Source organism: Hemibagrus wyckioides, linkage group LG29, assembly GCF_019097595.1.
Source record: "Hemibagrus wyckioides isolate EC202008001 linkage group LG29, SWU_Hwy_1.0, whole genome shotgun sequence".
NCBI lineage: Eukaryota > Metazoa > Chordata > Actinopteri > Siluriformes > Bagridae > Hemibagrus > Hemibagrus wyckioides.
Genome location: NC_080738.1, coordinates 3,022,337 through 3,034,645, shown reverse-complemented (window position 1 = coordinate 3,034,645; position 12,309 = coordinate 3,022,337). Strand labels below are relative to the sequence as shown.

Genomic DNA, 12,309 nt, shown 5'->3' with positions numbered 1-12,309 from the left:
CGTGCATGTGTGTATACAAGTGTGTGTGTGTGTGTGTACATGTTTGTGTGTGTGTGTGTATCTGAAGCCCTTTGACTGTCACCCCGATCATCTCTCACACACTCGCTCTCCAGGCACAGCCTCATCTGCTCCATGTCCTGCACTGAACCCTGCTGTTGCCTGCAGGGGGCAGTGTGGCTGTGCGGTTGGACGGAGAGGAGGATGATTCTCTCGTGCTCTCCGAGAAACCACCCAGACGAAGAGAGGGAGGGAAAACACACACACACATCTCCTCAAGGCTAATGACTGTCAGATGATGAGAAAAGTAAATAATTAAAGGAAAGAAAGAAAGAAAGAAAGAAAGAAAGAAAGAAAGAAAGAAAGAAAGAAAGAAAGAAAGAAAGAAAGAAAGAAAGCGATTGAGAGAAAGAGAAACTGAGGAGAACATGCTTCAAAGAAAGAAAGAAAGTAGAGAGTTGTAAAGAATGTTTTCAACAACTTTACTTGAGGAAAGAAAGAAAGAAAGAAAGAAAGAAAGAAAGAAAGAAAGAAAGAAAGAAAGAAAGAAAGAAAAAGAAAAAGCAGGAAGGAGTGAGAGCTCTTTAAGACGTGTCTCTCTGCAGGACTCTTGGCATCGCTAAACTTCAACAAAGCGCCTTTTCTTTTCCACCACTGAACAAAAGCGGTGAAAAAAACAAGGAGAAAACCCTGCAGATACGTTAATCCCGTACCCAACAACAGCAGTGCTCCTTCAGCCTGTGTGTGTGTGTGTGTGTGTGTGCCAACAAGCAAACACACACACGCAAACACACACACCACACACACACCACACACACACGCAACCTTCTTGCTTGCAGCTGCTGACTAGCACCTTCACAATAGGCTTTGTGTTGTAGCGGCGTGATGAGATGCTAACACACATGCTCACACACACACACACACACACACACACACACACACAGTGCTTGCCTTCTGGCTGTGTGCAATGTTTAATTCACAGAGAGAGAGAGAGAGAGAGAGAGGTTGGAGTTAATAAGCACCGTCAGACAGCTAAATAGCCTCGGTTTTTCAATAATGCATCTTAAATTACTTGCAGAGCTTTAATGTGTGTGTGTGTGTGTGTGTGTGTGTGTGCTTAATTTTCCTTGTCCATTGTCTACAAAGTCTGGAGTGAAACTACACACAGGGCTAATGCAAGGAGCATAGTGTGTGTATGTGTGTGTGTGTGAGAGAGAGAGAGAGAGAGAGAGAGAGAGAGTGTGAGGAGGGAGAGAGAAAGAGCTATTGCAATTACACTGTTGCAGGTATGCCATTTGTAACCCTGAAGATGCATGTCTGTGTGTGTGTGTGTGTGTGTGATTGTGTGTACCTGCCCTGAGCAATCCTTGTCTACAGAGCTGAAACCTTGACACTGGAGCCTTAAAAGAGCAGTGTGTGTGTGTGTGTGTGTGTGTGTGTGTGTGTGTGAAGCTTTAGGAGCACCGAGAGTGTCAAAACAAGGCTGAGTGTCAGCTTCCATACAAGCCATGACACTGATAGAGAACCGTGTACACGCCAAACACACACACACACACGCCTGACACTTGGTTGCATATCCTGACAAGATACAATGGCAGAGGTACAATAAAACTAACAAAAACACATGTATCCTGTGCACACACACACACACACTCTGTACCTGTCTCGGGGTCGATGCTGAAGTGTTCGGCTCCGGCTCCAGAGAGCTGGTAGTTGATGTGAGCGTTAGAGCGGATGTCGGCGTCAGTAGCAGAGACCTGGAGAATGTAACGTCCGGATACGGCATCCTCCGGGACTCGCACCGTGTACAGAGTCTGCAGACGGAGAGAGAGAGAGAGAGAGAGAGAGAGAGAGAGAGAGACAGAGGTGGGTAATGAGGACAAAGTATTACAATGTAGGAGAAAACAAACAAAATCCGTGTGGGTGGATAAAAAAATAACAAACCAAGAAAATTAGAGCAGATTAGATACAGAAAGAGAGACAGTGGAGGATATTCGAAACACTCACTGTGGAAAACAAAAACCCAACAAAAACAAAAAAACAAAGCAGGAAGCAATTCAAACACAACTGAGGCACATTACAGCCAAAAAAAAACCCGACTCTCGAAGCTCTCACCGGTGCAGAATGATGCTGTTTGTCTTTTAAACATGACGTTTCACACAAGGACCTTTCCAAAATCACGGCTCAGTGAAACCCATTCTGTTGCTCTCAATTTGTTCTCCTGCTGTCTGACAAATCCGCACTTAAGTTTTGAATGTGCATGAAGTGGAAGAACTTTCTTACCGACTTAACTGAGCAGGCACTCGTTTACTTGACTATGAGCGCATGCACAAAAAGTAAAAAATGCCAACTCAAATGAAAGCACCAAGAGTCTGGAACAACTTGGATAAGGAGCGAGATGTCCAGTCACCTGGACCTACATGCAGACATCACTCTTACCTTTTCACAAACAGGACTGTTGTCGTTGGCGTCCAACACTTTTACCTCCACGACTGCCCGGGTGCTGAAGGTGCCATCGGTCGCCGTGATGTTGAGGTGGTAGTTGTCTGTCTCCTCCCTGTCTAATGGCTTTCGCACCAACACCTTCCACTCGCCCTGTGTGTGCTCCACACCAAACTGCCCCAAGGGGTCACCACCTTCAAACAGCCATAAAGATCATGTCATGAACCTAAAGCATAGATTTCAGCCAGCAATAGATCTGTCTGCACTAAGTGATCGTCCTTTCAAAAGGAACCTTGGTGTGTTCTCCCTCTCAGTGCAGTTACTTGCTTACTGTGAAAAAATCAATTTGACTTCACGAACTGAACCGAACATGCTGTGCGTTTTGGTCTGCAGCACTGTTTTTACAAATGCGAGCACCGAGGTGCAAACTGAGACAAAGGACAGAGCTGTAGTGTAGGCGAAGTGGACCAACAGATAAGAAGAAATAAATAAATAAACTGGATGTGACACACAGAATGTTTTAACTACTTACTTATATAATAAGCTAATCATTTATTCAGTGCCAATTCTCTGATTTTTGTGATTTCTAGACACCCTTGACAAAGGTTTGCCTATCTTTCTCCATAACCCGAGAATGAAAGAGTTTTACGAGGACTACTTTTCCCTAAAATTATATTTTTTTGCTTTAGATAATTATTAGAATTATGAAAGCAGCAATTAAACCAAAGTATCAATCTTGTCCTGGGACGAACTCAACAAACGGAAGTGTACTTGTCAAAGCACCCTAACGAAAATATCACTAGTGACTTTTGCAAGATTTATATTTCAATCATAATATAAAAAGTTCTGCAAGGAGGACCAACAAAGGAGTTAGGGTTGCCAAGGTGCAAGCAGATGCTCATCACAACCTCATTTCTAAGATCTTGGGATATTCATCTTGGCAGAGTTTTTCACACAAGCTAATTAACACCCGAGCCTGCCCATCTCCCCAGCCAATTCCGAAGAGTTACTGGAATAATTACACAAGCAGGACTTTTTCTACTGACCCAAATATTTAGGCTTGTAATTTGAAACTTGTTTACAGACTGAATGGAGAGATTATTTGAGCAAGCAGATGGTATCTTTATACTGGCTGGTTTAAGTGGCTCGGCAATGATAAGCCGTTATTAGTGCAGGATAATTAAATGCTTATAGATTAGCAATATTTTGAATTAGCAATTTCAGTATGTTTACAGACATTTAGAAATGTTTAGATATCAGCAACAGAAATGGCATCCAGCCATATACAACTTTGCGTACCTGTAATGAAGTACTCGACTTGTTTGTTGATGTCCTCGGAGTCTGCGTCGGTGGTGCTGAGGATGGCAATCACTCCACCAGGGGGGTCGTCTTCACTCACTGTGCCTTTGTAGATCTCTGCCGTGAATCTGGGTGGGTTGTCGTTCACGTCGGCTACCGTTACTTCAACCTTAGTGCTCACTGTAAGCTGTACCTTGTCTCCACGGTCGATGGCCAGGACTGAGACAGTGTACTTGTCTCTCTGCTCACGGTCCAGCTCCTTCAGTGTGGTCATCCAGCCTGTTTCGCTATTGACAGCAAACAGTTCTGCTATGTCCACTGAATCCTGGACAGGATCCAGACTGTAGCTCACCTGCCCATTTGTGCTAGAATCGAGATCGGATGCCTTCACCTGTATCACCGAGGTGCCTCCAGGGAGATTCTCAACAACGACAGCTTCATAAGGGTCTGACTCAAAGAAGGGGCTGTTATCATTTACATCCTTGACCTGAATGTTAACTTCGACAGAAGAGATGACCTCATTCCCCTCGTGGTCACTTTGTGCTTGGAGAATGAACTGATACCACTTGGTGCTCTCATGGTCCAGTTTCTTTACCAGCTTCAGAGCTCCTGTGTCACGATCAATTTCAAAAACCTCATCTTTGTTGCTGTCTAGAGTGTTACCCTTTACTAGACTGTAGAACACTGGCTGGTCACTCTCTGCCTGAATTACATCTATTTGTGAGCCTAGAGGACGGTCTTCTTCAATGGCAAACCTGTAGTATGGCTCTACAAACTTCGGAACTTTGACTTCTGGGGAAAGAATTCTAACGTAGAGAGGGACAACAGAGGATTTTGCAGGGTTACCACCATCCTTTGCACGTACTAGGAAAGCATAGACCTCATTTTCTAATCCAATGAGACTCTCTTTAGTCACAATGACCCCACTAATTGGGTGGATCTCAAAATTCTCCGATACATTATCTGTGTCTGCTTCGATAGTGTAGGTTATGTCTGCATTGCTGCCTTCATCCATGTCAGAAGCTGCAATTTTAACCACTGTTGTTCCTCGGGGAACATCTGATCCAATGTTGACTTTGTATTCTGCAGCTCTAAACTGTGGGGAATTATCATTAATGTCAGTTAGGATCACGTTGATGGTGCAGAATCCCACTTTGCCACCGCCATCTTTTGCCATCAAGGACACCTGAATGATTTTCTCCAAAGCATTCTCGCGATCAAGGCTCTCCAAGGTGAAAATTTCACCATCTTCATTTACAGAAAATTTCTCTTTAGCAATGTCGTTGACAATGTGGTATGTGACTCGTCCATATGTGCCCGCATCTTCATCCGATGCCGGAGCCTCTGCAACTAATGTTCCAACTGGAGAGTTTTCCAGAAGCTCGACTATGTAGTCAACTTGAGGGAAGGAAGGACTATGGAAGTTCGCACCATTGACAGCAATTTTCACAAGAGCAGAGTTCCTGAATACACCATCAGATACAGATACATTCAGGTTATACTGAGGCTCCATGTGTGGCTTCCTGTGATTGGACATCACAATAGCTCCAGATTTTTTGTCTATAACAAAGTTCTGCTCCTCATTTCCTGACAAGATGGAAAACTCAAGGTTTGCGCTATCAGAGCTGTCAGCATCCGAAGCTTGAACCTGTGTCACAAAATGGCCACGTGGAGCCAACTCACTGACAGCTGCTTCATAAACCTTTTGTGAGAACACAGGAGCATTGTCATTAAGATCTATAACGTCAATCGTCACAGTGACTTCACTGGAAAGTGCTGGAACTCCTCCATCGACAGCTCTGACTGTCAGCTTGTGTTGTGTTTTCTCCTCATGGTCTAGCATGCGTGCTGTCCAGATCATCCCAGTGTCACGATCGATAGTAAAATACTCTGAGTTTTTGTCATTGTCAGCTATTTGGTAGAAGAGAAGTTTATTGTTACCTGTGTCTGCATCAACAGCAGAAACCTGTACTACAGCAGTGCCGATGACAGAGGCTTCAGAAAGGCTTGCATTATAAGACTTGGCTTGGAACACAGGTGGGTTGTCATTTATATCCTCCAATATTATGTCAACAAATACATCAGCTTTAGCACCAGTCAGCGAATCTGTGGCCCTTACACTTAGTTTATAAGCAGGGTGTGTCTCAAAATCAAGAGGCTGTACCACTTGAATAACACCGGTGTTAAAGTTGATGTAAAACTGATTGTAAGGATCTCCCTCTGTGATGGTGTACACTACCCTTGGTCCTTCTGAATTACTAGCCTGTACATGGATAACGGGAACGTGGCGCTGTACATTCTCAGGGATCTCTAGACTGTAGAAAGGTTTTTCAAACACTGGTATGGCTTTATCCACTACAGTTATAGGCACTTCGACAGATGCTGATAATGGCGGTTCTCCACCATCTGTAGCCACAACCATGACCACAAACTCCATTGAGTCCATTGAGTCCATTTCAAATGACTTTTTCAGTGAAAGTTCACCACCAGCAGTTATCTGGATGTATTCATTTAGTTCCTGTAGATGATATCTTATGTCAGCATTATGTTCGGTGTCCGAATCCATGGCAGTCACTTGTCTAATGATTTGGCCCACCTCAGCATCCTTCTGAACCAGTGCATGGTAAGGCAAGTTGACAAACATGGGTGGGTTGTCGTTGACATCCACAATAGTTACTGTTACAAGAATGTGAGCCATGTCGGATGATCGGTCCTCTCTGGTCACTTCAACTACAATGTCATAAGAATCTTGCTCCTCACGGTCAAAGGGTATGCCAGTTGATGACAGAACCCCAGAAGTACGGCTAATCTCAAATCTTTTATCTGGATTTAAAATGGTGTAAAACAGAGGATCATTCACTTGGTTTCCCACAGCAGCAATGACCGCCAGAGTTTTCTTTTCTGACGAGTTCTCCTGTACAAATGCCTTGTAGGAGTTCTGAGTGAACTTCAAACTGCTTGCTTTATTCTCTCGAATGCTGATTTTCACTGAGGCCATTTTGGAAAACCTGCCATCAGACACCCTGGCCTTCAGCTCATATCTACTTCTCAATTGGGTGACATTTTGAATAGTAATGACCCCAGTAAGTGGGTCCATTTTAAACTTGTCACCAATGTTGCCCTCTGCGATAGAGTAGAGGAGTCTAGCGTTCGGTCCCGAGTCGGCATCGGTGGCATTGATTGTGATGACTTTCACGCCTTTGTAAGTCGGCACTAGAACTGCCGCCTCATACAAGTCCTGGCTAAACTGTGGTGGACAATCGTTGACATCTATGACTTCGATGGTCACGTTGGCAGCCTTCTCTGCAAAGTGACGTGGGATTCCCATGTCATGTACTTGAACTGTGAATCGGAAAACAGATCTTTGTTCGTAATCCAGCTCGGTTGTGGTTCTTATTGCTCCAGTGCTTGAGTCAATGGAGAAGTAGTTGTGGGCAAATGGCTCCACAATTTGGTAGACTAGCCTAGCGTTTGCATCACGGTCCATGTCTACAGCACGGATAACTAAAGGAATGCTATCTTTGGTGAGAACCACACTTTTCACAGGAGACGATTCACTAACTATCCCGGTAAACTCTTCCTGAATGAAGACTGGAACATTATCGTTTTCATCCTTTAGGTGGATCAGGAGTGTAGCATTGCTTGCTTGGCCAGCCATGTTGGAACCTTGAATGGTTAGTGTGTATGATGGAATGGTTTCATAATCCAAAGCCCTTTGAGTCACAACGACTCCAGAGTTGGGATTAATGTCAAACGCTCCATTCACATTTCCTTCCTTGATCTGGTAGAAGACTGAGGATTGGCTGGTGGCTGTAACCAGACTTACAAACGTTCCAGGAAGAGCAGATTCACTGATCTCAGCAGAAAACTCTTTCTCACTGAATTTAGGCATAGCGTTGTCTGAGATAGTCACTGTGACATCAACAGTTGCTGTAGCGCTCAGGGGCGGAGTCCCTCTATCTGTAGCCTTCACTGTCAGCTCAAAGTGATTGTTGTTGTTTCTGTCCAACTCTTTTGCTACAGTGATGGTCCCAAGGACAGGATCAATGGCGAACGAATTAGCCACATTTCCTGCAGAAGAGATGCAATAAAACAGATGTTTTATATTTCCATGCTTGGCTGAGATACTGATTATTTTTTCATTCTTTTTGATTTCTTTTATTCTTTCAGGCAACTAAACTGTAGTTTTAAATATTCTGTAACTGTGACTGATTAATGAAATATCATGATCTAATGACGGTAATTATTATTCCACTGAATATGACTGAAGATATTTCATGTCATCAGCTAGGTTTTTTTTTCTCCCTGGAAATTATAAATGCATTTTTTCTGCAAAAATTTTATTGAAAATAGATTGAGCCTTTAAAGCTACATTAAATCAAATCTCATTTTTTCCTTTTTAAACATGACACACAAGGACTGTGTTGTCTATGAGAACTGACTGTCTGGACTTTACACTCCAGTAAGTTCAAGTCATGCGAGGCGCTTCAAAAATGTGCGTTCTCAACATGGCACATCGTGTCAGAGAAACCTCCTCACTCTGCTGTCCAAACACTGGCTATTTATTAAGATAACAATAATGGGAAATGAAAAAGGGAGGAAACTACCAGCCTACTGCATGCTTCACAATCCTCTTTAATTTGAGTAGATCTTTTTCTCTCTCTCTCTCTCTCTCTCTCTAAATTCTATCCCTCGCTCCGTGTCCTTCGTTTGGCCACTCGGCTCTCGCCTCCCACCTCTTGGGTCTTTTTCATCTCTCTACATGACGTCTTCTCGCTTTCAAATGTGCCATTCATGATTGAGAGGCTGGTGGGTTGGAGACCTCTGGATGGGACACATAAACTCACCCACTTTCATCTCTCACTGGTTCTCTGCTCTTTATGGACAGAGACACAAAGGAAAATGTGGGCGACATGACAGGAATGCTCTGCCTGCCGCTCGGGGTCTGTCAGAGCACGTCACCTCATGCTCTCCGAACCTTTCTCATGTGTCACTGTGCTATGTGCAAAAAAATTTAAAAGCCCATAAACACCAGCAGCCGGGACATAAACTATATGTTCTCTTCGGCGAAAGCATTTCCACCTGTTTGAAGGTAATCCATTATTACCTGCGAGATTAAAACCAGGATTTTTCCGTAGTAACTGTTTACTATATCACATTACACGCAATGCCTGGCTCCTATAACGTAAAAGAGATAAAAGGGTTTCTCAGTACTTCTCCAGAACTGTTTCGTTTACTCGAGAAACATATGGGTAACTTGTTAGTTATTTATGGATCGCAATATAACAACGTTTCGGGCTTACATTTGCCACAGTGCTGTTGAATTATTTTCTATATCATCAGATTTTGACAGTAGTCCAGCTGCAAATCGCAGGTTTATATATCCATGCACTTGTTTCTATAGCAACCGCACGTTCACGGATACAAGTATGGAAGTTATTCCACATGAACGGATTTATGAAAGCGAACAGAAATGAAGTTTTGAAATTTTAAAGTGCTGAAAAATGACTCCATTGCAATAGGCAGCTCTTTTATTCCTCTGTTCTATGGCTTGGCAAAGTAGCCGGAGAGAAATAACTGCAGCTCCTGGGCTCTGGTGGCTGTTTAGCTTTAATTTAATTTTATTAACTTTTATCTCCATAGGGGGCAATTGATTTGTCTTATACCACAGCAGTAAAGGAAGATGGGCGCAGAACACTCTGAGTGCTTGGCCCCCTAAAGATGTTCAAAGGTTTAACTGAAGGTTAGGGATTTGAACTCTTTTTCTTTTGACAAATAATGAGCACTGGAAATTCTTTTAAAAAAGCGGACTGCGATTTAAGCAAGTTTGTGATGTAGCTCTGAAGGTCTTGCTATATAATTGTTGGGAATATACGTACAGTCCATCCAGGAGTTCGGCCATTTTGTGATCACAACATCAAGCGATTTTTCAATTCAGCCAAACATTCAGTCAAAGCTGTCTTCCCTGGTACTAGTTTAAAAGCAGAAACCTGTGCCTGTCACCAAAACTTTTTTGGCTGCAACAATTACATAAAGACCCTAGAGGGACTGTACATAATGCTAACACAGTTACATTTACGTTCGGCAGATGCCCTTATCCATAGAGTGACTTAAATTTTTATCACATTTTTTTATTTAACTGTGGGTTAAGGGCCTTGTTCAGGGGCACAGCAATGGCAGCTAGGAAGACCTGGGAGTTGAACTCTCAACCTTCTGATCAGTAGTCCAGCATCTTAAACACTAAGCTACCACATTTTCAATAAAATTTACTAATCACCTGATTCCATACTGTAGACGATCTCAGCGTTTTGTCCTTTGTCCTTGTCCAAAGCGGTGACCTGCAACACAGACGAGCCGACAGCGGCTGACTCGAACACGCGCGCCACGTACGGTGCTCCGAAAAACCACGGCGCATTGTCGTTAGCGTCCTCCACTTTAACGATCACTCGCACAAGGTTCCGCTTTACTGGAATGTCCTGGTCTCGCACCTGAGAAGAAGATGGAGGAGCAAGCGGAGAAGGAGGAGGAGTTGGTTAGAACATCTTCATTAATCAATTTAAACAGCCAAAGAGAAGAAATAACAAGAGTTTAACCCAAGCTGATTTTTCCTCCTTCTGTAACGTACTTAGTCCAACAAACTCATCAAACACTCCAGAGAATAGAAATACGTTTGGTTTTTTTTCTCAGAGACATGCATCGATGGCTTGCGAAGAGAGCGACAAACAAACCCTGAGAGAACATCAGGTGAGGCGACGCATGACTGACTCAACATCTCAAATAATGACGACAAATCAATTCAAGTAAATAAACACTGCTTCATGACACACACACAAACACTCACACACTATCTACAGCTCCACAAACAAATTGAACTAATTAAGAACAAACAAAATCAATCAGAACTTTTGGACCACAAACTGTCTGTGAGTTCATTTCAGTCTAATAGCCTCATACGTCTCTAATTAAACGCGCTGCATTACTGCTACAAAAAAAAATAACAACCACAAAAAAACGCTCGTATATCACGATTAAAATCAACGCCCGCGACTGTTTACGGCATCATATTAATTGAGAAAAATGAAATGGTCCTTGTCTTCGCTGCACGATGTTTGCGACTCACTCGAGTTCAATCAAAAATCTTTTCTGTAAGCACGTACACACAGATCTGTAATCCCCCTGTCTGATAGAAAACATCTGCATCCCTAAATGCACACACACATGGAGACAGACGGACTCGTACCATGACGGTGAGTGTGTGCTGGCGCATGGCCTCGTGGTCGAGTGCCTCGGCTGTGTACAGCGCTCCGGTTCCTGGGTCCAGGCGGAACTTGCGCAGGCTGAAAGGGTCGGTGCTGCTCAGCAACGTGAAGGTCAGTTTGTTCTTCTCATCCTGATCGGTGGCGCTCAGCCGTAGAACCTCTGTGTCGGGCGCCGCGTCCTCGGGCACGCTCACCTCATACCGCGGCTGGGAGAACTGTGGCCGGTGGTTGTTGGTGTCGATCACCTTGATGAGGACCTGGAGGGAGGAAAGAGAGAGACATTTTAGTGCATCATACTCAAATCTGTTCTGGAATTTTCTTGCTAGCGCCATCATTATTAGCCTCATGAACAAGCTCTAGGTTATACTATATACAAGATAAAATATACAATAGAATTCATTTCTGCTGGTGGATTCAAGCCTAAGAAAGATCGTATTTACAAGTGGATCGTAAGAAATTACCAGTGAGATTTTTCTCAAAGCTCCCAAGTTGCTCCAAGGTCTCCAAGGGATGTGGTAGCTTAAAGGTTAAGGTGTTGGACTACTTATTTGAAGGTTGTGAGTTCACAATACTTATGCAAGGCCCTTAGATTGTTTTTACAAGTCGAATGGCAACAAAAAGTCGGAATTATGAGTGGGATTTTCATTAGTTGCTCAGTTATCCACTCACTTGTAAAAAAAACGAGATAAAATGTAAGTTGCTTTGGATAAATAGCAGGAATGTAAATGAGTTAGGAGGCATGTCATATAGAGAACATGACAGAATCTGTAGTTGAATTTCCACGTCTCAGAAGCTGATCATGTGTTAATCTGATAGACTGCATTGCACACTTTCAATATATAACATAAAACAAGCTAAACACACCTGACACAATTTTTTTTTGTAATTTCTAGAAAAATCTTGATGTATTTATTTGTTATAAGTTAAGAGAATTAATTCACCTCAGACCGAATGACTCGAATGCACCTGATGTCATAATTACGACTTCTCATCTTGTAAATTCGACTTTTCCATGAGGACCTGATCCTACATGATCCTGCAGACGCTGGGGTACAGCTGTAGCTGGATGTCATGCTAGCTAGCTATTGAAGAAGCTGAAAATCTAGACAACTGATTGTTAAACTATACATTGTGTAGCTATTGAGTGACAATTAGCGTATTCAATCCCTGAAGTCCAAACAGCAAACAATTAGCGTATTCAATCCCTGAAGTCCAAACAGCAAACAATTAGCGTATTCAATCTCTGAAGTCCAAACGACAAATAAACTCAATCCTCCTTAACATCAAGGCTTCACCAGTGAGATTTTAATAA

At 43.1% G+C, this 12,309-nt stretch overlaps 1 protein-coding gene across 8 annotated transcripts in view; it reads right to left on the bottom strand.

The window, feature by feature from the left end:
* Positions 1-12,309, bottom strand: part of fat1a (FAT atypical cadherin 1a) — a 77,411-nt gene that overhangs the window by 16,044 nt on the left and 49,058 nt on the right. For all 8 annotated transcript variants that reach the window (XM_058385048.1, XM_058385054.1, XM_058385046.1 and 5 more), the window contains 5 exons: positions 10,979-11,254; positions 10,016-10,226; positions 3,739-7,809; positions 2,437-2,633; positions 1,658-1,811 (listed from right to left, as the gene is read on the bottom strand). In XM_058385048.1, coding sequence (XP_058241031.1) covers positions 1,658-1,811; positions 2,437-2,633; positions 3,739-7,809; positions 10,016-10,226; positions 10,979-11,254 — 4,909 coding nt within the window. The remainder of the gene's footprint in view (positions 1-1,657; positions 1,812-2,436; positions 2,634-3,738; positions 7,810-10,015; positions 10,227-10,978; positions 11,255-12,309) is intronic.